This window comes from Stegostoma tigrinum, chromosome 15 (assembly GCF_030684315.1).
Source record: "Stegostoma tigrinum isolate sSteTig4 chromosome 15, sSteTig4.hap1, whole genome shotgun sequence".
Taxonomy (NCBI): Eukaryota; Metazoa; Chordata; class Chondrichthyes; order Orectolobiformes; family Stegostomatidae; genus Stegostoma; species Stegostoma tigrinum.
In genome coordinates this window covers 73,516,798-73,540,440 of record NC_081368.1, presented here as the reverse complement: position 1 = coordinate 73,540,440, position 23,643 = coordinate 73,516,798, and the positions used below count along the sequence as shown (strand labels likewise).

Genomic DNA, 23,643 nt, shown 5'->3' with positions numbered 1-23,643 from the left:
AAAGTACCTAGCTATGGTTTATCTTGGGAATATTTTCACCAATATCTACTGAGAGATAGGAAGTGGCCACAATCCCAGAGAATCATTGGATACTCTTTCATTTGTGAGAGATAACGTAGTGAGTTTATCTTGAAGATAGCGGGGCTTCAGAAAAGGGGCAAGGTTGGAAAGGTGGGGTCTTCATAGTGGCCTCTGCTTGTACAGAATTGAACTTGTGTTGTCACTGTAACTCAGTATCACACAGCAGCTGTCTAGACAATTAAACATGCAAGAAACAAAATAGCAGTCAAGTCCAACCACAAGTCCCTTCAGAGCATTTTCCTGAAATCACTGCTTTGTGCACTGAAGCATCTTCAAGGAATATTACTCTGGTTTAGAGATATCACTTGGATATGACATACTATCAAAGGAAGCAGACACAAACTGCAGACATGCTGGCAAGATCAACACTCCTAATGAAAAAAATAGAGGTTGTTACTACAGAGCATGAAACTTCCTAGGTTCAATCGGGAGCATCAGCTTATCATTCCCTGGATTATAAAGAAAACACTGTTGTGATGTTGAGTAGAGTATTTAATGTTTGTAAAATGAAAGGGGAGAAAAGTGTGGTCCCTTTAAAAGACGATGTGTTTTTTCCAAGCGTGGAAATTTTTAAAATTTGCAGGTGTACAGAGAGCTCCTGAAATTGAAACATATGAAAAGGCTGTTTGGTTAACTACCCAGGCAGTAGTTTGTTTTGTTATTAAGGCAACCAGTTTGAAAGTCAGCCAATTAATTTAAGCCAGAAACTTAGAAACTAAAAAGCAATTAATTTTAAGTCTTATAGCTTTGACAACCCAGGACCAATTCTATTGTAAAAGGTTAATAGGTCATAAATGGTATAAAAGAGGACATTTGAAAACTGGTGTGAGAACAACTGCCATCTAATACAGTTAACAACCCATCAGCTCTAAAAAAAATACTGGCTCTCATGGAATTCTCTGTTTTCTCATGGTAGCCATCATCTGACTAAAGATATAGCGGCACTCTTGGATAATATTCCTGACACAAAGATTTGATGGGCAAAGTTGCTCCTGACTAAAGATCAGCAGAGAAGGCACAGAACATTCTGGAAGATAAATCCTGGCTGTAATTTCCAGAGATTAAATTTTGCTTTTGTTTCAAAATTTTGGTTTAAATAAGTGGGACTTGTATTTATTGGAATAGCATACCATTAGAATTTTGTTTGATTTTGAATAGTTAGTAATTAAGGGGGGATTGTTCAGGTTATAAGTAGTTGTGTTAATTTGTTCACAGTTAAAGTTAGTTAATTCAATTGTTACTTGTTTATTATAGAGTGATTGTCAGGAGCTCATTTCATTTAACTGCTGCTTTATAACAGATTGGGAGGTGAGAGGCAAGTTACACCATTTTTCACACCTCTTTTTACAGGTTATGAGATGAGGTGAGCCTCTCTGGGTATTTTGGTTTTAGGTATTGGAGGGAGGGGGAGGACCTCTGCTTGCTCAACTCAAGCAAAATATCCAATAAGATGCAAATCTCCAAGTGTTGCAGTGATAAAAGTAATAAAAAGGATGCTCTGATAGTAATAAGGCTGCATCTGTTCTTTTAAAAACTAATGGGAAAATAGAGGAAGCCCAAAATGATATATTGTACATGGGAAAGAGTCATTATCTCAAAGGAACTGGTAGGATAGATGCTGAAGCACATCCATGCAAGCTGCTAAGAAAATGACTCAAGTCTGAGAAGGACAAGTGATTGCTCTATTGGCTAAAAATGAGGTCAAAATTCACAAGACACCAGGTTATAGCCCAACAGATTAATTTGAAGACACAAGCTTTTCACCCCAGTCCAACACCTGTACCTCCACATCATAGCTAAAAATGAAACCAAACAGTACATCAGCCAATGCAGGGATGTAACGAGTACTACGCTAAACTTCTAAATTTAGATTTGGTCGGAAGCGCCTTATCTCCTCTCTCTCCCGCTGTTACCTTCCCCTCTCCAAAACTCACTTTTTTTACACTCCCCATCCCTTCTCTGGACCTTCCCTTCCATCTCTCCCATCCTGTTTTCTCCCTCTCCTCTTCCCTTCTTTCCCCCTCCCCTACACTGTCTCCTCTCACCTCTCTTGTCTCGATCTTTGAACAGCCGAGTGACAAAGTTTACATTGGTTGTGGTCACCTTGTTCCCTGAGGACCAAACTATAGATGTCAGATCTTCTTGACTGCAGTGCTGGGCTATCCGAAATATCTTCCTTCATTGCTGTTCCATACTCTCACCATAAAGCTAAGCATGTGCCAGTCATCAAAAGAAATATTACCCTAATTAACTAATTAGCATAAGAAAAGAAGCACACCATCTCTCCCAAAAGGCTCCAGCGTTTGACAGTAGTCCTGCTGGTTTTAACTCTCTCTCTTAGTTTACCGCACCCACACACCTTCAGAGACTCAGGGATCTGCAGTCAAAAAACAGACTACTTTTATCCTGAGATTGGTCAGTCTCCTATGGTTTTAATCAACTGCTGACTCATAGACACCGTATTCCTCAGATTGGGTTAAACAAGATATTACGGGAGCTGAGGAGACTGAGGCAGAGAGAGAGAGAGAGAGAGAGGAAACTGGTTGTTCGCACACGGTTTATGAGCCTTTCCTGTCAGTGAACGAAGATACGGAGACTGAATTGTGGACCAGCTACAGAGTGCAATTTAGTGAAGAGACATCAGCTTCAGGACAAATCTGGTAGAGGGGTGAGTTGTGGCGAACAATGAAACTGTAGCCTGAGATGAAAGAACTTTCAAAATGTTCTGGAACTGTCTGCAGAAACACAGGCTTTACTGAAAAGCAGACAGTAGGAACTGCCGATGCTGGAGTCTGAGATGACACGATGTAGAGCTGGACAAACACAGCTGGCCAGGCAGCATCAGAGGAGCAGGAAAGCTAATGTTTCCCGTCTGGACCTTCTTTCTGAATTTTTCTTAAGAAGGGTCCAGGCGCAGAACGTAGGTTTTCCTGCTCCTCTGATGCTGCCTGGCCTGCTGTGTTTATCCAGCTCTACATCTTGTCTTTGCTAAAAAACACTGGGATTTGTAATTGATAAATACAATGTGAGGGAGACTATGCCTCAGTGTTAATGCTTTTATTACTCACCTAAGCAGCTAAAAGCACATGACTGGGCATTGTAAGCTGATTGTACTGTTATATTTTACTATACATGGAAAATAGTATAGATGGATTAATTTGTCTCTGAATAGATCAAGTTGTTACTATCCGCTGGTTATATTTTGGTCTGATACACAAGTTTAACCAATGTTTAATGCAAGACTCCATCTTAATCTGTACCTGTTCTTTTGTTGGTGTCAGGAATGACTCTCCTGAGCACTCAAACAGCAAGCTGCCACTAATGACCATTTTCTGTCATTGACAAGGCTGTCCAGTAAGTAGGAGAGGCCTCCGTCAAACAAGTCCCCAATAGTGGCCAGCCAATTGGGAGTAAACACAGTGTCGTGGATGATTTTGACCATTGTGTAAAAGGTTCATTATCTCTCAGCATGGGCTCTCTGCTATGGTCATAAAGGGGAGTCCTAGAACATGACAGAAAACTTTCTGGTCTCTTTGTCAAGACTTCATCATCATTTAATACTTCTTTTGAAAATTTTCTAGAAAACAGTGAGTGCTGTGTCATGCCACTTTGTTGGGAATCTTGTAGGAATTAGCAGTAGAAGGGCTTGTTCATGGCTATCTTGCTAAGTTGCTCTGGAGAAGGATGTGGAGAAGTAAAGGAAGCCAGGCAAAGAGGTACCAGGTCCTGCAGAAGATAGTGCAGGTAGTACAATAGGATGAGGAGAATTGGATTCCCTCCTCCAATTTCAGGACATCTCGCTGACTATGTTTGGGACATCCAATCCAGCCCAAGAGCCTGTGCAAACTTACCCCATCTCTCTGAGCCATTTTGCAACATTTTATTCTGTGTGAATCAGTAAACCTATCCTCAGCTATCTCCTTCAGAACCCTGGGATATGGTCCATGTAGTCCAGGTTATTTATCCTTTTCAGACTTTTTAGTTTCTCCAGCACTTCTCTTTGGTGATGGCCACTGCAATCACTTCTACCCCCAGGCAATTTAGAGTCATAGACAGTCATAGAATTATCCAATCTTACAGCAAACAGTCAGGCACTTTGCCCCAGACTGGTCCATGCCGACCAAAATGTCCATCCATGCTAGGCCCATTTCCCTGCACTTGATCCATATCCTTCGAAACTTTTCCTATCCATGTATTTATCCGAACACCATTAAATGTTCTTAATGTACCTGAATTAACCACTTCTGCTGACAGCTCATTCTATATGTGTAACACCCTCTGTGTAAAGAAGTTGCCCCTGAGATTCCCATGTATTCTTTTCCCTTTTACCTTAAATTGATGCCCTCTGTCGTTGATTCCCCAAACCTGGGAAAAAGGGTACGTGTATTCACCCTATCCATGCCTCTCATGATTTTATACACTTCTAGAAGATCTCCTCTCAGTTACCCATGCTCCAAAGAAAAAAGTCCTAGCTTGTCCAACCATTCCCTAGAACTCAGGCCTTTGAGTCCTGGCAACACCTTATGAATTTCTTTGGCATTCTTTCCAGTTTAATTACATCCTTCCTGTTGCAAGGTGACCAAACTGAACACAAAGCTCCAAGTTCAGCCTCACCAACGTCATATACAACTGTGTCATAACTTCCCAATTTTTATACCCAATTCCCTGACTATGAAGGCCAGTGTGCCGAAAGCCTTCTTCACTGCCCTCTCTACCCATGACTTCACTTTCAGAGAATTGTGCACCTGAACTCCAAGGTCCCTCTCTTCCACCATACTCCTTAAGGCCTTACCCTTCACCATGAAGCTCCAATCTGGAGTTGATTTTTCAAAATGGAACGCCTCATACTTGTCTATAATAAACTTCATTTGCCCCATTTCTCAGCCCACTTCCCCAGTTGATCAAGATACTGCAGCAATTTCTCATAACTTTCCTCACTGTCCATGGTGCCACCTATTTTAGAGTCATCCCCAAACTTACTAATCATGCCTTATGCATCCACATCCAATTCATTGATATAGCACACCATTAGTCACAGGCCTCTGGTCAGACAAGCATCCTTTCAATATTACCCTCAGCTTCCGAACATCAAGCCACATGTGTATCCAATGATGGACATGTCGTCTAAAGAATGGAAGGGGGAGTTAAAATGGTTCGCGACTGGGAGGTGGAGTTGTTTATTGCGAACCGAGTGGAGATGTTCTGCAAAGCGGTCCCCAAGCCTCCGCTTGGTTTCCCCAATGTAGAGGTAGCCACACCAGGTACAAGGGATACAATATACCACATTAGCAGACGTGCAGGTGAACATCTGCTTAATATGGAAAGTCCCCTTGGGGCCTGGGATGGGGGTGAGGGAGGTGGTGTGGGGGCAAGTGTAGCACTTGCTGCGGTTGCAGGGGAAGGTGCTGGGTGTGGTGGGATTGGAGGAGTGTGGAGCGAACAAGGGAGTCACGGAGAGAGTGGTCTCTCCCGAAGGCAGACAAGGGTGGGGATGGAAAAATGTCTTGGGTGGTGGGATCGGATGGTAGATGGCGGAAGTGTTGAAGGATGATGCATTGTATCCGGAGGTTGGTGGGGTGGTGTGTAAGAATGAGGGGGTTCCTCTTGGGGCGGTTGTGGCGGGGGCAGGGTGTGAGGGATGTGTTGCGGGAAATGCGGGAGACGCAGTCAGTGGTGTTCTCGACCACTGCGGGAGGAAAGTTGCGATCCTTGAAGAACTTGGACATTTGGGATGTCCGGGAGTGGAACGCCTCATCCTGGGAGCAGATGCGGCAGAGGTGGACGAATTGGGAATAGGGGATGGAATTTTTGCAGGAGGGTGGGTGGGAGGAGGTGTATTCTAGGTAGCTGTGGGAGTCGGTGGGCTTGAAATGGATATCAGTTTCTAGCTGGTTACCTGAGATGGAGACTGAGAGGTCCAGGAAGGTGAGGGATGTGTTGGAGATGGGCCAGGTGAACTTGAGGTTGGGGTGGAAGGTGTTGGTGAAGTGGATGAACTGTTCAGGCTCCTCTGGGGAGCAAGAGGCGGTGCCGATACAGTCATCAATGTAATGGAGGAAGAGGTGGGGTTTGGGGCCTGTGTAGGTGCGGAAGAGGGACTGTTCCACGTAACCTACAAAGAGGCAGGCATAGCCTGGGCCCATGTGGGTACCCATGGCCACCCCCTTTGTCTGTAGGAAGTAGGAGGAAACAGAAGAGAAGTTATTGAAGGTGAGGATGAGTTCGGCTAGGGGGATGAGGGTGTTGGTGGCGGGGGGACTGGTCGGGCCTGTGGGACAGGAAGAAGCGGAGGGCCTTGAGGCCATCTGCATGAGGAATACAGGTGTATTAGGGACTGGAGGTCCATGGTGAAAATGAGGTGTTGGGGGCCAGGGAATTGGAACTTCTGGAGGAAGTGGAGGGCATGGTTGGTGTCATGGACGTAGGTAGGGAGTTCCTGGACCAAAGGGGAGAAAATGGAGTCGAGATAGGTGCAGATGAGTTCAGTGGTGCAGGAACAGGCTGAGACAATGGGTCGACCAGGGCAGGCAGGTTTGTGGATTTTGGGAAGGAGATAGAAACGGGCCGTGCGGGGGTTGGAGGCTGTAGGTGGGAGGTCCCCTGAGGTCATGGATGGTATTGGAGATGATGGTTTGGTGCTCGGGGGTGGGGTCATGATCAAGGGGGTGGTAGCAGGAGGTGTCAGAGAGTTGGCGTTTGGCCTCGGCGACGTAGAGGCCAGTGCGCCATACTACCATTGTGCCTCCCTTGTCTGCAGGTTTGATGGTGAGATTGGGGTTGGAGCGGAGGGCTGCCCGTTCTGCGGGGTAGAGGTTGGAGTGGATGAGAGGGGTGGAGAGGTTGAGGTGGTTAATGTCTCGACGGCAGTTGGAGATGAAGAGGTCGAGGGAGGGTAGGAGGCCTGGGGGTGGTGTCCAGGAGGAGGACTTGTGTTGGAGGCGGGTGAAGGGGTCAGTGGAAGGAGGGTTAGGCTCCCAGTTGAAGAAGTAGGCATGGAGGCGAAGGCGGCGGAAAAACTGCTCGATGTCCAAACGTCACTGGTATTCGTTGATGTGTGGTTGTAGGGAGACAAAGGTGAACCCCTTGCTTAGGACTGACCGTTCGTCCTCAGTCAGTGGAAGGTCTGGGGGGGATGGTGAAGATTCGGCAGGGCTCAGTGTGGCTGTCTTCTCTGGGGTTGCTGGCTGTGGGGGTTGTGGGCGGAGCGATGAGGTTGTCGGCTGCAAGCAGGGTTCTGTCGGCGTTGGCTGTGGGTGGGGTTCCGTCGGCATCAGCTGTGACATTAATGCCACCCGAAGGTTGCAGGAACAGCAACTCATATTCCGCTTGGGAATCCTGCAGCCCAATAGTATCAATGTGGACTTCACAAGCTTCAAAATGTCCCCTTCCCCCACCGCATCCCAAAACCAGCCCAGTTCGTCCTCTCCACCCACTGCATCACACAACCAGCCCAGCTCATACCCTCCCCGCAGTGCATCCCAAAACCAGCCCAGCCTGTCTCCACCTCCCTAACCTGTACTTCCTCTCACCCATCCCTTCCTCCCACCTCAAGTCGCACCTCCATTTCCTACCTACTAACCTCATCCCACCTCCTTGACCTGTCCGTCTTCCCTCGATTGACCTATCCCCTCTCTACCTCCCCACCTATACTCTCCTCTCCACCTATCTCCTTTTCTCTCCATCTTCGGTCCACCTCCCCGCTCTGCCTATTTATTCCAGAACCCTCTCCCCATCCCCCTCTCTGATGAAGGGTCTAGGCCTGAAACGTCAGCTTTTGTGCTCCTGAGATGCTGCTTGGCCTGCTGTGTTCATCCAGCTTCACACTTTGTTATCTTGGATTCTCCAGCATCTGCAGTACCCATTATCTCCGTCTATCCAATTTTCCAGCTCTCCCTGGCTTGCATGTGATCTAACCTTCCAGAACAGCCTACCATGTCAACCTTATCAAAGGCCTTTCTAAAATTCATATAGACTATGTCTACCGCCCTACCCTTTCTTGGTCACTTCAATTATTTCAAGTGGTCAATAAAACCAAAACTACGTGCTCAAACCACACTTTGAACTAAATGCATCAGATGAGCACATTACCAATTAATCTCTGAAACAGGCCTCCTTACTGTCTGTGGTAAAACATCAGCTGGGGGGGTGAAAAACAGATATTGAATGGATGTTGTACAAACGTGAAGTACCTGTTTGAGAGCCAGGCTTTAACACATACATCTAACCTGTTCAGGCTAAATAATGGTTGTCACTGTTTAAGTATGTCTTAATGTGCTAAGACTGGCAAGTTTAGCAACACAACAGACAATAGACAGTAGACAATAGACGCTGGAATAGGCCATTCGGCCCTTCCAGCCAGCACCACCATTCATTATGATCATGGCTGATCATCCACAATCAGTATCCTGTTCCTACCTTATCCTCATAACCCTTGATTCCACTATCTTTAAGAGCTCTATCTATCTCTTTCTTGAAAGTATCCAGAGAGTTTGCCTCCACTGCCTTCTGGGGCAGAGCATTCCATATATCCACCACTCTCTGGGTGAAGAAGTTTTTCCTCAACTCTGCTCTGAATAGCCTACCCCTTATTTTTAAACTGCGTCCTCTGGTTCTGGACTCACCCATCAGCGGAAACATGCTTCCTGCCTCCACAGTGTGCAATCCCTTAATAATCTTATTCGCCTCAATCAGATCCCCTCTCATCCTTCTAAACTCAAGCGTATACAAGCCCAGTCCCTCCAATCTTTCAACATGTGACAGTCCCGCCATTCCGGGAATTGACCTCGTGAACCTACGCTGCACTCTCTCAATAGCAGGAACATCCTTCCTCAAATTTGGAGACCAAAACTGCACACAATACTCCAGGTACGGTCTCACCAGGCCCTGTACAGCTGCAGAAGGACCTCTTTGCTCCTATACTCAGTTCCTCTTGTAATGAAGGCCAGCATGCTATGAGCTTTCTCCACTGCCTGCTGTATCTGCATGCTTGCTTTCATTGACTGATGTACAAGAACACCTAGATCTCGTTGTGCTTCCCCTTTACCTAACTTGACTCCATTGAGATAGTAATCTGCCTTCCTGTTCTTGCCACCAAAGTGGATAACCGCACATTTATTCACATTAAACTGCATCTGCCATGCATCCGTCCACTCACCTAACCTGTCCGAGTCACCCTGTATTCTCATAACATCCTCCTCACATTTCACACTGCCACCCAACTTTGTGTCTTCAGCAAATTTGCTAATATTACTTTTAATGCCTTCATCTATATCATTAATATATATCGTAAACAGCTGCGGTCCCAGCACTGAACCTTGTGGTACCCCACTGGTCACTGCCTGCCATTCCGAAAGGGATCCGTTTATCACTACTCTTTGCTTCCTGTCAGCCACCAATTTTCAATCCAACTCAGTATTTTGCCCCCAATACCATGTGCCCTAATTTTGTTTATCAATCTCATATGCAGGACTTTATCAAAGGCTTTCTGGAAGTCCAGGTACACTATATCCACTGATTCTCCCTTATCCATCTTCATAGATACATCCTCAAAAAATTCCAGAAGATTAGTCAAGCATGATTTCCCCTTCGTAAATCCATGCTGACTCTGACCTATTCTGTTACTGCTATCCAAATGAGTTGTAATTTCATCTTTTATTAATTGACTCCAGCATCTTTCCCACCACTGACGTCAGGCTAACCGGTCTATAATTTCCTGTTTTCTCTCTCCCTCCTTTCTTGAAAACTGGGACAACATTTTCCACCCTCCAATCTGCAGGAACTGATCCTGAATCTATAGAAACTTGGAAAATAATTACCAACGTGTCCACAATTTCTAGAGCCACCTCCTTAAGTACTCTGGGATGCAGACCATCAGGTCCCGGGGACTTATTGGCCTTCAGTCCTAACAGTCTATCCAACACCATTTTCTGCCTAATATAAATACCCTTCAGTTCATCCATTACCCTTGGTCCTTCAGCCACTATTGCATCTGGGAGATTGCTTGTGTCTTCCCTGGTGAAGACAGATCCAAAGTACCTGTTCAACTCTTCTGCCATTTCTTTGTTCCCTATAATAAATTCACCCATTTCTGACTTCAAGGGCCCAATTTTAGTCATAACCATTTTTTTTTCTTTTCACATACCTAAAAAAGCTTTTACTATCCTCCTTTATATTTTTGGCCAGTTTTCCTTCATAGCTCATTTTTTCTGTGTATTGCCTTTTTAGTTATCCATTGTTGCTCTTTAAAAGCTTCCTAGTCCTCCGGCTTCCCACTCATGTTTGCTATGTTAATACAGTCCTTAACTTCCCTCGTCAGCCACGACTGCCCCCGCCTCCCCTTAGGATCTTTCTTCCTCTTTGGTATGAACTGATCCTGCACCTTCTGCATTATATCCGGAAATACCTGCCATTGTTGTTCCACTGCCATCCCTGCTAGGGTATTGTACCACTGAACTTTGGCCAGCTCCTCCCTCATAGCTCCATTGTTCCCTTTATTCAACTGCAATACTGACACTTCCGATTCTCCCTTCTCCCTCTCAAACTGCAGATTAAAACTTATCATATTATGGTCACTACCTCCCAATGGCTCCTTTACTTTGAGATCCCTGATCAAATCCGGTTCATTGCACAACACCAGATCCAGAATTGCCTCCTCCCTGGTAGGCTCCAGTACAAGCTGTTCTAAGAATCCATCTTGGAGGCACTCTACAAACTCCCTTTCTTGGGGTCCAATACCATCCTGATTCTGCCAGTCTACCCACATGTTGAAATCTCCCATAACAACTGTAGTGATACCTTTGTGACAGGCCAATTTCAACTCTTGATTCAACTTGCACCCTACCGCCTGACTACTGTTTGGGGGGCCTGTAGATAACTCCCATTAAGGTCTTTCTACCCTTAGAATTTCTCAGCTCTATCCATACTGACTCTACATCTCCTGACTCTATGTCCCCCCTCACAAGGGACTGAATATCATTCCTCACCAACAGGGCCACCCCACACCCTCGGCCCATGAGTCTGTCCTTTCAATAGCATGTATAGCCTTGAATATTCATTTCCCAGGCCCTGTCCACTTGAAGCCACGTCTCAGTTATCCCCACAACATCATACTTGCCAACTTCCAACTGAGCCGCAAGCTCATCCACCTTATTTCTTATGCTTCGTGCATTCATATATAATATTTTAAATTTGTTTCTCCCTTCACCCTTCCTATCAATCCCTGTTTCTCTTGGCCATACTGTACGGTCCCTTCTTGAGTTTTCTGCTCTATTGATTCTGTCGTCCTTCTTAACTTCTCTTATTTTCACTTTCCCTTTAACTTGATTCTTAAATTTCCAGTTTGCGCCCCCCCCCCCCCCCCCCCACACCCCGCCATTACTTAGTTAAAACATACCTGTGTTGCAGTGGCAAACCTGCCTGCCAGAATGCTGGTCCCCCACCTATTAAGATGCAAACCGTCCCTCCTGTACAATTTATTCTTACCCCAAAACATACCCCAGTGATCCAAGAATTTAAATCCTTGCTTCCGGCACCAGTGCCTTAGCCACATGTTCAAGTCCATTATCTCTCTGTTCCTGCCCTCTCCAGCCCGTGGAACCGGAAGCAAACCAGAGATAACCACCCTGGACGTCCTGCTTTTCAGCCTTCTTCCAAGTTCTCTGAAGTCCCGCTGTAGAATGCTCCTCCTTTTCTTCCCGATGTCATTAGTGCCGACATGCACCACCACCTCTGGGTCTTCACCTTCACCCTCCAGGATTCTCTGCACTCTATCAGTGACGTCCTGGATCCTGGCACCAGGAAGGCAACACACCATCCTCAAATCTCACCTGTTGCCGCAGAAACCCCTGTTAGTTTCTCTCACAATGGAGTCCCCTATTACCACAGCTCTCCGTGATGTCTGACTTCTCGGTTCTGCCTTGACACCAATTTTTGACTCGCAGACCTGTCCACCTCTCGGACTGGCAGAGTCGTCTGTCTCAACAGTTTCCAAGACAGTCAGCCTGTTTACAATAGGTGCTTTCCTGGGGTCTCTTGTACTTCATTCATGTCTTCCTTCATCATCGACACCCACCTTCTCCCTTCAGGTATCCTCGGTGTAATGACCTCGTTGAAGGTCCTGTGCTGAAAATTCTCATTCTCTCGGATAAGCCTGAGGTCATCTAGTTCTTTCTTCAGGGCTGCAACAACCTCCTTCAGAAGCTGAATGTGTACACACTTATCACAGTATAGGAGCCAGAAACATCATCAGTGTCCCTGACCTCCCACATCATGCATGTAGCATACTGAATCAGCTTGGCAGTCATGTCTTCACCCTCTTCAACTCTGCTGCAAAAAGTACCGCTGGCTTCGAGGTAAGTACTTAAATAGCACTCACTTACCTTCCCACCTGCCTCTCTGCCCTGACCTCACGTCCGCCCGGCTCACGCCGCTCTCTGCTGCAAAAACACAGCACTGATTCGATACAATTTTCATTAAGCTATCGATGTAGCTTCCACTGATGGTGTTGAGTCAATGCTTTGGAGAGAAGCCAGTGGGAAAGGATTTCTCAGGAAATTGTCTGAAAACCTGGAACACACAGACAGGCTGCTGGAGAAACTCAGCAGGTCTGGCAGGATTTGGGGAGAGAGAAAAACAGAATTAACATTTTGAGTCCAGTGCAATTCTTGCTCAGAATTGAAAGGGGCTTTAAAATCATGCTTTTTTACACTGTGGACGGAGGGGGAGAAGGACTGAGTGGGAAAAAATGATAAGAATGCCCAGGATCAAAAGTCAATTGGGGTTAACGGTGATGAAGTTGGGATAGAGGTATAAAATAAAGGTAAATGGAGGTGCCAAAAGGAAAACAAGGGTTCACCTGCCCAAACCAAAATCAACAAGGCTGGGGAGTGGGTGATAGCATTGTATGTGGGTTGTTATCAAAATGGAAGAGAGGCCATGTTCTAAGTTGCTTCATCAGTGTTGAGACCTCAAAGCTGTAATGTGCCTGAGTGGAATATGAGGTGTAATTTATCAAGCTGATATTGTGCTTTGTTGGAATATGAGAGCAGGCCCAGGTCAGAAATGTTCAAATGAAAGCAATTTAGTTGATTGAAATGGCGAGCAATTGGGAGGGCAGGATCTCTCCTAGTGACAGAAAGGAAAAGTTCCACAAAGCGGTTAACAAGAAAATATTTGGTCTCACCATTATAAAGAAGCCATCATTGTGATCAGTGTATACAGTAATCTAGTTTGAAAGAACTATAGGTGAAATGCTGCTTCACCTGAAGGTATGTTTGGGGCCTTGGACAATGAGGACAGAGGAGGTGAATGGACAAGTGTTACACTCTCTGTGGTTAGACAGCAAAATGTAATGGGGGTGTGTTAGCAATGATGGAGAAGTCACAGAGGGAAAAGTTATTTTAGAATGCTCACAGTGAAGGGGAGGGGCAGATGTATTTGCTGGCTGTTTCCTGCTGGAGTCCTTGAGGACTTAATATTGAGTTCTACAACTTTAGAACATGCCCTGTGTCCTTCATTTTTCTTACACTCCACCACCCTCCTCTGGTCATGTCTTGTTGACTTTGTTCTCAGCAGAGCTGATCCATTTTCTCCTTTAGACACCTACCATTTAGATCCATTTTGCAGCACTATCATCACTATTATCAATCCCTTCGACCTTGTTTCAGAGCACCCACACCATGAGTCCCACTTGCTTCTCCTCCCCCTCTGTCTGCAGCAAAAGCCACTGTTTTCCAACTTCCTCTGTTCTAAAAAAAAGAGTCGTACTAGACAAAAGGCATTCAATCTATTCCTTTCTCCAGAGATGCTCCCAGACCTGCTGAGTTTCCAACACTTTCTCTTTCACTTCAGATTTCCAGCATCTACAATATTTTTGCTTTTATCTGGATATACAATGCTTGGATACAAAGCTACAATGTTTTTCACAAGATTTGTAGCTCGGGTTGTTGACGTGGTTTTTGACTTGTTTGCCAAACTGGTAAGCTTGTCTGAAGACACTCATCACCATACTATTTAACATCATCAGTGTACCTCCGGTGAAACATCAGTGCAGCATCTGTCCCGCTTGTTATTTATGTGTCTCAGTTTGCTATGGTGTGTGGCATCACCTCCAGATGTGTTTCTCAGGGTTGGTATATCGGGTCCAGCTCTACATGTTTGTTAATGGAGTCTGGTTTAAGTGCCAAGCCTCCAATAATTCTTGAGTGTGTCTTTTGTTGGCTTGTCCTAGCTGTGTTGTTTCAATCAAATTGGTGTCCCTCTTTGTCCATGTGTATTCAAATGTTGGTGAGTTGGTGTTTGTGAATCTCTGTTGGCTAGTTTCCCTCCAGTTTGCCCTTTGTAATATTTTTGGCAGTCTTTGCATGGTACCTTGTAAATAACATTGGTTCTGTTAGCTGTGGTTGTTGGATTCTTTTATTCTCATCGGTAGCTGTTGTAGTGTAGCTGTTGGTTTGTGGGTTACTATGATTCCTAGGGGGCGGAGTAATCTGGTGGTTATTTTCAGATATGTCCTTAATTTATGGTGGAGTGTCTAGTGTCTCTGGACATGTTGTGTCTTCTTGTTGTGATCTGTTGTGTAGGTATTGATGGACTGCGCTTTTCAGGTAAACCAGAAGTGATGCCACCTACCCCAGCAAACCGAGACACATAAATAGCAAGTGGGACAGAACACCAACAACTCACCGGAGGGGCACTGATGATGTCAGCTAGTATGGTGACAAAACGTCTGCAAACAAACTTACCAGCTTGGCGAGCAAATCAACAGCCACAAAGCTACAAAGTCACCAATCAAATCATACTTCTTGTTTATACTAGTACAGCGAAAGTCTCTATGGAGAGTGCCTGCAGAGTCAGAGAGACTCATAGTGACTGTATACAGTAGGAACAGTAGCAGATAAAACTGGCGAACACGATGTGGCTGTGATTAGATTAGATTCCCTACAGTGTGGAAACAGGCCCTTCGGCCCAACAAGTTCACACCCCACTTGGAGCATCCCACCCAGGCCCATCCCCCTAAAACCCACACACTTCTGAACACTACGGGCAATTTAGCACGGCCGAACCACCTAGCCTTCACATCTTTGGACTGTGGGAGGAAACCCAAGCACCTGGAGGAAACCCATGCAGACACAGGGAGAATGTGCAAGCTCCGCACAGACAGTTACCCGAGGCCGGAATCGAACCCGGGTCCCTGGTGCTGTGAGGCTGCATTGCTAACCACTGAGCCACCGCGCCACCCTCACGATGGTACATGATTAACCCATTCTGTTTGCTCTGTTAAACGGCTGCTGTGTCAGGACAGGACTCCCACAATGGTCATTGGCTGCACATGTCAACAAAGGCCCTGAAATGGCTCACTGGGCAGCAGTAAAAACTGCTTACAGGATTAGCCCATTATGCCTGTGAAAGAAGTGCCTAAACTAGATCTGAGACTGTGAGAGTGAGTGAGTGAGTGCATCTGTGTGTGTCTGGGAGTGTATCTGTGTGCATCTGGGAGTGAGGGAGTGAGCGAGTGTGTCTGTGAGTGAGAGAGAGAGTGTGTCTGTGTGCGTCTGTGAGTGAGCGAGTATGTCTGTGAGTGAGAGAGGGGGCAGTTAGGGAAATTCACACAGAGGATCATGAGGAAGAGGGAACAGAGGTGACAACAGTCAGGCCCACCGTTGATTCTCCAACAGCGTAGGGAAAGCAGAAAAACAATTTAACCATCCAATATAGCCAACAAGAAGTGAACATTTGGCAGTACAAGCAGGGCAGAAAGATCACTCACTCAACTCTCAACCTGCTTTCAAGCCAGCTGTCAAGGCAGTGTCTCAGGTGAAAGGCAGACCTGGCTCTGACTCACCCACTCTATTAGAAGCAGAGTTACTTAGTGGCACTGTGCAGGAGCATGTGGGAGGTGAATACAAGACAGTGACAGCTGGTGTTCTTACTATTGCTCCCAGTTCAATGGTACCGGTTTACTAGCACAAATTCTAACATTGTTTCTCTGTTTCACGCAGATAGGTGGGCTGTTCCACATATGGCCCAACAAATGAATAACCTGTCAGCTCATCAGCTCTCTGTGAAAATCACAACAGAAGAGGAAATTGAGAGTTCAGAAAATGGAGTCAGAAGGTTTGTGCATTGTATACTGTGAACATGACAATGGCTGTAAACAGGTGAGACACAATACTCCACAACAAGCAAATCATAGGAAGGGTCACATTTAGGAATTCCACAAACACTAGCTCTCCCTGGGGTATGGTTCCCACATACACTGATTTTTATTGGGGTACAGGTGGTCTCACACACCTCGACTTTAATTGGAGTATAGATCCTACACACATTGACTCTCACTGCATCCCACACAAACCTACCTCCACAGAGTTATGTCTATCACGCACACTAACTCCCACTGGAATATTGATTGCCCCACAGATTGACTGGCTGGGATATGTCTACCACACACATGAATTCTCTCTGGGATGAGTCACAACATTTTCTGACTCTCAATCGTATATTTTGGCTGAACACACCAACTCTGACTGCAGTATGAGTCCAACATATGTTGACTCTCACATTGGTCTAATTCCCCAAACATAAAATCCATGGAAAAGACACAGAAATTACAAGGGAGACACTGTGGGTCTGGCAGCATCTGTGGATAAAAATTAAGTTAATGCTTCAAGCCCACCGATGCTGCCAGACCTGCTGAGTTTCTAGAGCGATTTCTGTTTTCTTTCAAGATCTTCATCACCTGCAGTTCTTTGTTTTTTAAAATCCACGGAAGCAGGGTCACTATTCACCTGAGGCCTATTCCATTATGCTATGATATGTCGCTCACTGCAGGTGATAGTCCTGCCCAGTTCCTATTCTGCTGAAAGAAACATAGCGCTTCTATGTCACATGTAAAATTAATCATTAATTATGCACAAATTACCACATGGCAATTGAATATTCCAAATTTCTACCAACTTGTAAGTGTAGAATTATTTTTTTAAAAATTCACTCCAGTTCTAGGGATCCTTCTGCAGGACACTAAATTCTGTGAAAAACTGAAAAAGAGTGGAGATGCTGTAAATTAGGAACAAAAATAGAAGTTGCTGGAAAAGCTCAGCAGATCTGGCAGCATCTGTGAAGAAAATTCAGAGTTAACATTTCAGGTCCCGTGGTAGCTTCCCATTTAGTTGCTGACAGTGTAACACTTTTCCATTCACTTCCTCCATCCTCACCATCCAACACCCAAATACACCTTCCAGGTGAAGCAGTGTTTCACTTGTACTTCTTTTGACCTAATCAACTGTATTCGCTGCTCACAATGCATTTATATTAGAGAGACCTACTGCAGATCGTGTAACCTCTTTGCAGAACACATCCACTCTATCTAAGGAATAAGCCTAACCATTTCAAGAAACCACCTTTGTCTTATGCTAACTTTTCTGTCCTGGGCCTGCTGGGTTTGAGATCGGTATGACAGGTCGGCACAACATCGAGGGACGAAGGGCCTGTACTGTGCTGTAATGTTCTATGTTCTATTTGATTGCCCAAAGTGCAGCACCTCACACTTATCCAGATTAAAATCCACCTGCCATTTCTCCACTCATATCTGCAACAGATCCATACCCCGCTGTATTCTTTGACAATCTTCTACACCATCCACAACTCCACCGACCTTTGTATCATCTGCAAACTTACAAACACAACCATCCACATTTTCAAGATAACAAAGTGCGGAGCTGGATGAACACAGCAGGCCAAGCAGCATCTCAGGAGCACACAAGCTGACGTTTCGGGCCTACACCCTTCATCAGAGAGGGGGATGGGGAGAGGGAACTGGAATAAATAGGGAGAGAGGGGGAGGCAGACTGAAGATGCAGAGAGAAGAAGATAGGTAGAGAGGAGAGTATAGGTGAGGAGGTAGGGAGGGGATAGGTCAGTCCAGGGAGAACGGACAGGTCAAGGAGGCGGGATGAGGTGGTAGGTAGGAATTGGAGGTGCGGCTTGAGGTGAGAGGAAGGGATGGGTGAGAGGAAGAACAGGTTAGGGAAGCGGAGACAGGCTGGGCTGGTTTTGGGATGCAGTGGGGGGAGGGGTCGAGCTGAGCTGGTTTAGTGATGCAGTGGGGGGAGGGGAAGAACTGGGCTGGTTTTGGGAACATCACTAGTCACGTACCTCCAGCCAGTAAGACATCCTACCACCACTACTTTCTGCCTTCTATCGACAAGCCAATTCTGAATCTATGCAGTCAAGGTACCATGATCCCATGCATTTTAATCTTTTGGATGAGCCTACCATGAGGGACCTTGTCAAAAGCCTTACTAAAATCCATGCAGACAACATTCGCTGCTCTGCCCTCATTGATCATCTTTGTTGCCTCTGCAATAAATTCAATCAAGTCAGTAAGTCATGACCTACCCTGCATAAAGCCATGCTGACTGTCCCTAATTAAGCTATGCTTTTCTAAATGCATGGAAATCCTGTCCCTAAAGAATCTCTTCAATAGCTTCTCAAAAACTGATGTGAGACTTACCATTTTTGATTATCCCTATTTTCCTCCTTGAACACAGAAAAAATATCAGCTACTTGCCAGTCTTCCAGGACCTCTCCAGTGGCTGACAAGAATACAAAGACCTTCGTAGAGGCCCTAGAAATCTCCTCTCGTGTCTGTCAAAAATCTCGGACAGATACCATTGGGCCCTGAGGACTTATCCACCTTAATGCTGTTCAAGAGACCCAACACCACTTCTTTCTTGATCTCAAAATTTCTTAGCATATTAGCATGCTCCACAAATTTCATTGTCCTCCATAGCCTTCTCCGATGCAAAGTGCTCACTTAGGATATTGCCTACATCCTCTGCCTCAAAGCACAAGTTTCCCCCTTTATCCGAGAAAGTATGATATTGATGGTCTACAAATACAATAAAAGCAGGAAAATTGGGAATATCTTAGCAGATAAAATTTGTTTATTTTTCTGAAGAGTTATATCAAACTTGAAACATTAACTCTACCTCATTGTCTTGAAATGTTGCAAATCTTTTTGAGCTTCTCCAGCATTTTCTGTCTCAGAACACAGAACATAGAACATAATAGCACAGTACAGGCCATTCGGCCCTTGATGTTGTGCCGACCTGTCATACCGATCTCAAGCCCATCTAACCTACACTATTCCATGTATGTCCATATGCTTATCCAATGACAACTTAAATGTACCTAAAATTGGCGAATCTACTACCGTTGCAGGCAAAGCGTTCCATTCCCTTACTACTCTCTGAGTAAAGAAACTACTCTGACATCTGTCCTATATCTTTCACTTCTCAATTTAAAACTATGCTCCCTCGTGCTGCGCCGTCACCATCCTAGGAAAAAGGCTCTCCCTATCCACCCTATCTAACCCTCTGATTATTTTATATGTTTCAATTAAGTTAACATAGAACAGTACAGCACAGTACAGGCCCTCCGGCCCACGATGTTGTGCCGAATTTTTACCCTAAACCTAAGGTCTGTCTAACCTCCACCCCTATCTTATACTATCAACCATATGCCTATCTAATAGCCAGTTAAATGTCCCTTATGAGGCTGACTCCACTACCCTCTCCAGCAATGCATTCCAAGTCGCTACCACTCTCCAAATAAAGAACCTAACTCTGACGTCTCCCCGATATCTACCTCCGTTCACTTTAAAACTCCGTCCCCTCGTAAAAGCTACCTCCGCCCCAAGAAAAAGTCTCTGGCTGTCAACTCTATGTATACCTTTGATCATTTTGTACACCTCTATCAAGCCACCTCTCATCCTTTGTCATTCTAAAGAGAAAAGCCCCAGCTCTCTCAACCTTTCCTCGCAAGACCTTCCCTCCATTCCAGGCAACATCCTGGTAAATCTCCTCTGCACTTTTTCTAATGCTTCCACATCTTTCCTGTAATGAGGTGACAAGAAGTGGACACAATACTCTAGACGTGGCCGAACCAGGTTTTCGTATAGCTGGAGCATAACTTCATGGCTCTTGCACTCAATCCCTCTATCAATGAAAGCTAACACACCATATGCCTTCTTAACAACCCTATCCACCTGGGTGGTAGCTCTCAGGGAACTGTGCACATGAACACCAAGATCCCTCTGCTCCTCCACATTGCCAAGAATCTTTCCGTTAACCCTGTATTCTGCTTTCAAGTTTGTCCTTCCAAAATGAATGACCTCACACTTTTCAGGGTTAAACTCCATCTGCCACTTCTCAGCCCAGCCCTGCATTCTAGCAATGTCCCTTTGTAACCTAGAACCTACACACTGTCCACAACGTGACTCGCCTTCCTATCGTCCGTGAACTTGCTAATCCACCCTTCCACTCCTTCATCCAAATCATTTACAAAAATCACAAATAGAGGAGGACCCAGAACAGATCCTTGTGGTACACCACTCATAACTGAACACCATGTTGAATATCTTCTGTCCATTACCACCCCTTGTCTTCTAAGGGTCAGCCAATTCTGAATCTAATCAGCCACATTTCCCCCTATCCCATGCCTCCTTACCTTCTGCATGAGCCTACCATGGTGAACCTTATCCAACGTCTTACTTCAATCCATGTATACCACATCCACTGCTCCACCTTCATCCACATGTTTGGTCACCTTCTCAAAGAATTCAATAAGGTTTGTGAGGCACGATCTACCCCTCACAAATCCATGTTGACTATCACAAATCAAACTGTGCCTTTCCAAATGATCATAATTCCCATCTCTCACAGCCCTTTCCAATAATTTTCCCACTACTGACATAAGACTAACAGTCATGAAATTTCCCTTTTTTGAACAAGGGAATGACATTTGCCTCTTTCCAATCTTCCAGCACTGTACCTAAGGACAGTGAGGATGAAGACATCCTCGCCAAAGGCCCTTGCTTCCCAGAATCCTTGGATAAATCTCATCAGGTCTAGGAGACTTACCTATCTTCAACTTCCTCAGAATTCCTTGCACATCTTCTTTACTAACATCAGCCTCCTCTCGCCTTCCTGCCTGTTCCACAATGTCCTCCTCTACAACTAGGTCCCTCTCTGTTGTGAATACTGAAGAAAAGTATTCATTAAGGACCTCTCCTATCTCTTTAGGCTTTGTGCACAAATTCCCTTTACAACCCTTGATTGGCCCTACCCTTTCTCTGGTCATTCTCTGGTTTTGCACATTCGTGGAAAAAGCCTTGGAATTTTCCTTGATCCTATCCGCAAAGGTTTTCTCATGTCCCCTTATAGCTCTCCTAAGCCCTTTCTTCAGCTCCTTCCTGGCTAACTTATATCACTCAGTGCCAGAGACTAGTCCACTCTGGCCTTTCCCTGGTAGGTCGTCCGCCTCAACAGTATCCAAAACGGTATACTTGTTATTGAGGGGAACGGCCACAGGGGATCCCTGCACTGTCTGCCTATTCCCTTTCTCCTTCCTGAAAGTCACCCAGCTACCTTTTTCCAGTACCTTGGGAGTGACCATCTCCCTGTAATTCCTCTCTATCACCCCCTTTGCCTTTGTCTTTGTCTCAGATTTCCAGCATCTCCAAAATATTGCTTTTATTTGATGCCTGCATAACATTGATAGACCTACAGAATAGACATACAAGAGACAGACTGAATTTAACACAGGGTAGAGAGGTGATACATTTTGGCAGATGTGGTAGACTCAGTACAGATGGAATGATGCAATTCTAAAATGTGTGCAGGCACAGAGGAATCTGGGGGTATATTTGAAGCCAACAGGACATATTGACTAAACTATAGCTCTTCAATTATCATTAAAGCAGACATAGACAAACATTTTAAAACAAAATATGGACGGTAAAAGAATATAGGCAAGGTAAACAAAATGCCAAAAATTAAAAGATCAAACAACAAGCTGAAAAGTTATTCTTCTCACAGTCTTTTTGATCTACGCAATGATGATGCACTGTTGCTTGTAAAGTGATGGCTGTTCTTCAATTAGATGGTTGATTGAGTGGACCTATGTCTTTTCTTATTATAACTCTTCCTTTTAAGCTTTCTTCATTTTTCTATCTTCTTCTCACAAGAAAAGAGAGACTAAGAGATGCTTTCTACAAACAAGTTCTGGAATTTTTATGTTTGCTTCAGCTGCCCTGATACTTACAGCTTTATAACATGCTGCAGCTAAACCTGTTGTCAGGTAGAATTTTCCTGGCTCAAAAGATTTTCAACATTGGTCAGTCTCAAATTCTCCCTCTCACTGCCTCTAAAAGAATTGCTGCCCATGTGGGCTTTGAAAAGGATGAATTAGTTCAAAAGTAAATTGAATGGGGACATATCGAAAATGCAGGATTCCGGGGACAGAGTGAGGACTTGGGGTTAACTGGATTGCTTCACTGGGAGCTGGCACAGTTTTAATGGATCAGCCTTTCTGACCCATGTAGAATGAATCAATGATGTTATGTTTCATTTTTGTTACAGAACAGCATCTGCCTCTGATGATACAAGCTCTGAGCTGCAGAGAGTAGCTACTCTCGACCCAGGAGGTCTGCTCTCCCGGAATTCATTCCGAGGACAAGGGGCACTGTCCAGGTAAAGAGAATAATCAAGTGCACAGGTCACTGAGCTACCAGTCTTCATGGACAACACTGCAGTCAGATCACACACAGTTCCTCACCCTCAGACTTTTAACCCAGTTACCTTTGAATCTCTCGCATTTTCCTGCTCACTCTTGACCCACTCACCCTTGAACTGGTCACCTTAGACATGCTCAAGTTGCAACATAGTTCAGCCATTACAGTTTGGTTGAAACTTTGGCTTTGGGAAAATGGAGGAGTGGGAACACTGACAGCCAGTCTCCTGCTCTTGCCTTCTATCATTCCACATCACCATCCTACCCCTGATACCCATTCTACCTTCACTCACCTGTGTTAAAGTATCTAAAGGCCAATACCTGGTTATGTCCCCGCAGCAATACCAGCAGCAGCCATGACTCCCAGGAGCAATGCTAACAATGTACAGTTGCCAAACTCTCTTGCTGGAAGTGATTGCTGTGTGGGATTTGACATTGGCTGGTTATGTGCCTGAGTGGTGCTTAATTTACTCAGCATCCCTGACAATGGTTAGGTGGGGGCCTGAGTTAAGACCTGTCACCCACATTAGATCTGGGTCTCTATCACTCATTCACACTCACTGACTGGTGTGGCATTCACCTTGTGGGAGTTCCGCCTGACCAGGATACTTTCCTTGCAGAATGCAATTCAAAACTTGCTCCTTTATAAGCTTCATTCTGGCATAATGAAGTAATGGAAGCCTGAAGAGGATTAGGAAAACCCAGAGGCAGGTGTAATTGGACAGACATGCAAATTCCCACTGGCAACATGCAATTCACTCATGGTGTTTCAAGTAATTAGTGTGCAATGGCTACTCCAGACTGCTCACAAAGGCAGAGGTAGATATAACACAACTACAAGAAGTCAGCTTGTACACTAACTACAATTGTAATTCTCCATACATGCCCCCTTTCTACCAAAAAACAAAAGCACTGTCATTTGTTGTTTCAAATTACACAATAAATGTGCTCCCAAACAAAATGTTTACTTATTAGGAATACAGTCTGCTAACT

General features: G+C 45.1%; 1 protein-coding gene across 1 annotated transcript in view; it reads left to right on the top strand.

Moving 5' to 3' along the window:
* Positions 1 to 23,643, top strand: part of LOC125459006 (cyclic nucleotide-gated olfactory channel-like) — a 126,813-nt gene that overhangs the window by 64,398 nt on the left and 38,772 nt on the right. The window contains exons 2-3 of the mRNA XM_048544879.2: positions 16,080 to 16,194; positions 22,500 to 22,610. Coding sequence (XP_048400836.1) covers positions 16,080 to 16,194; positions 22,500 to 22,610 — 226 coding nt within the window. The remainder of the gene's footprint in view (positions 1 to 16,079; positions 16,195 to 22,499; positions 22,611 to 23,643) is intronic.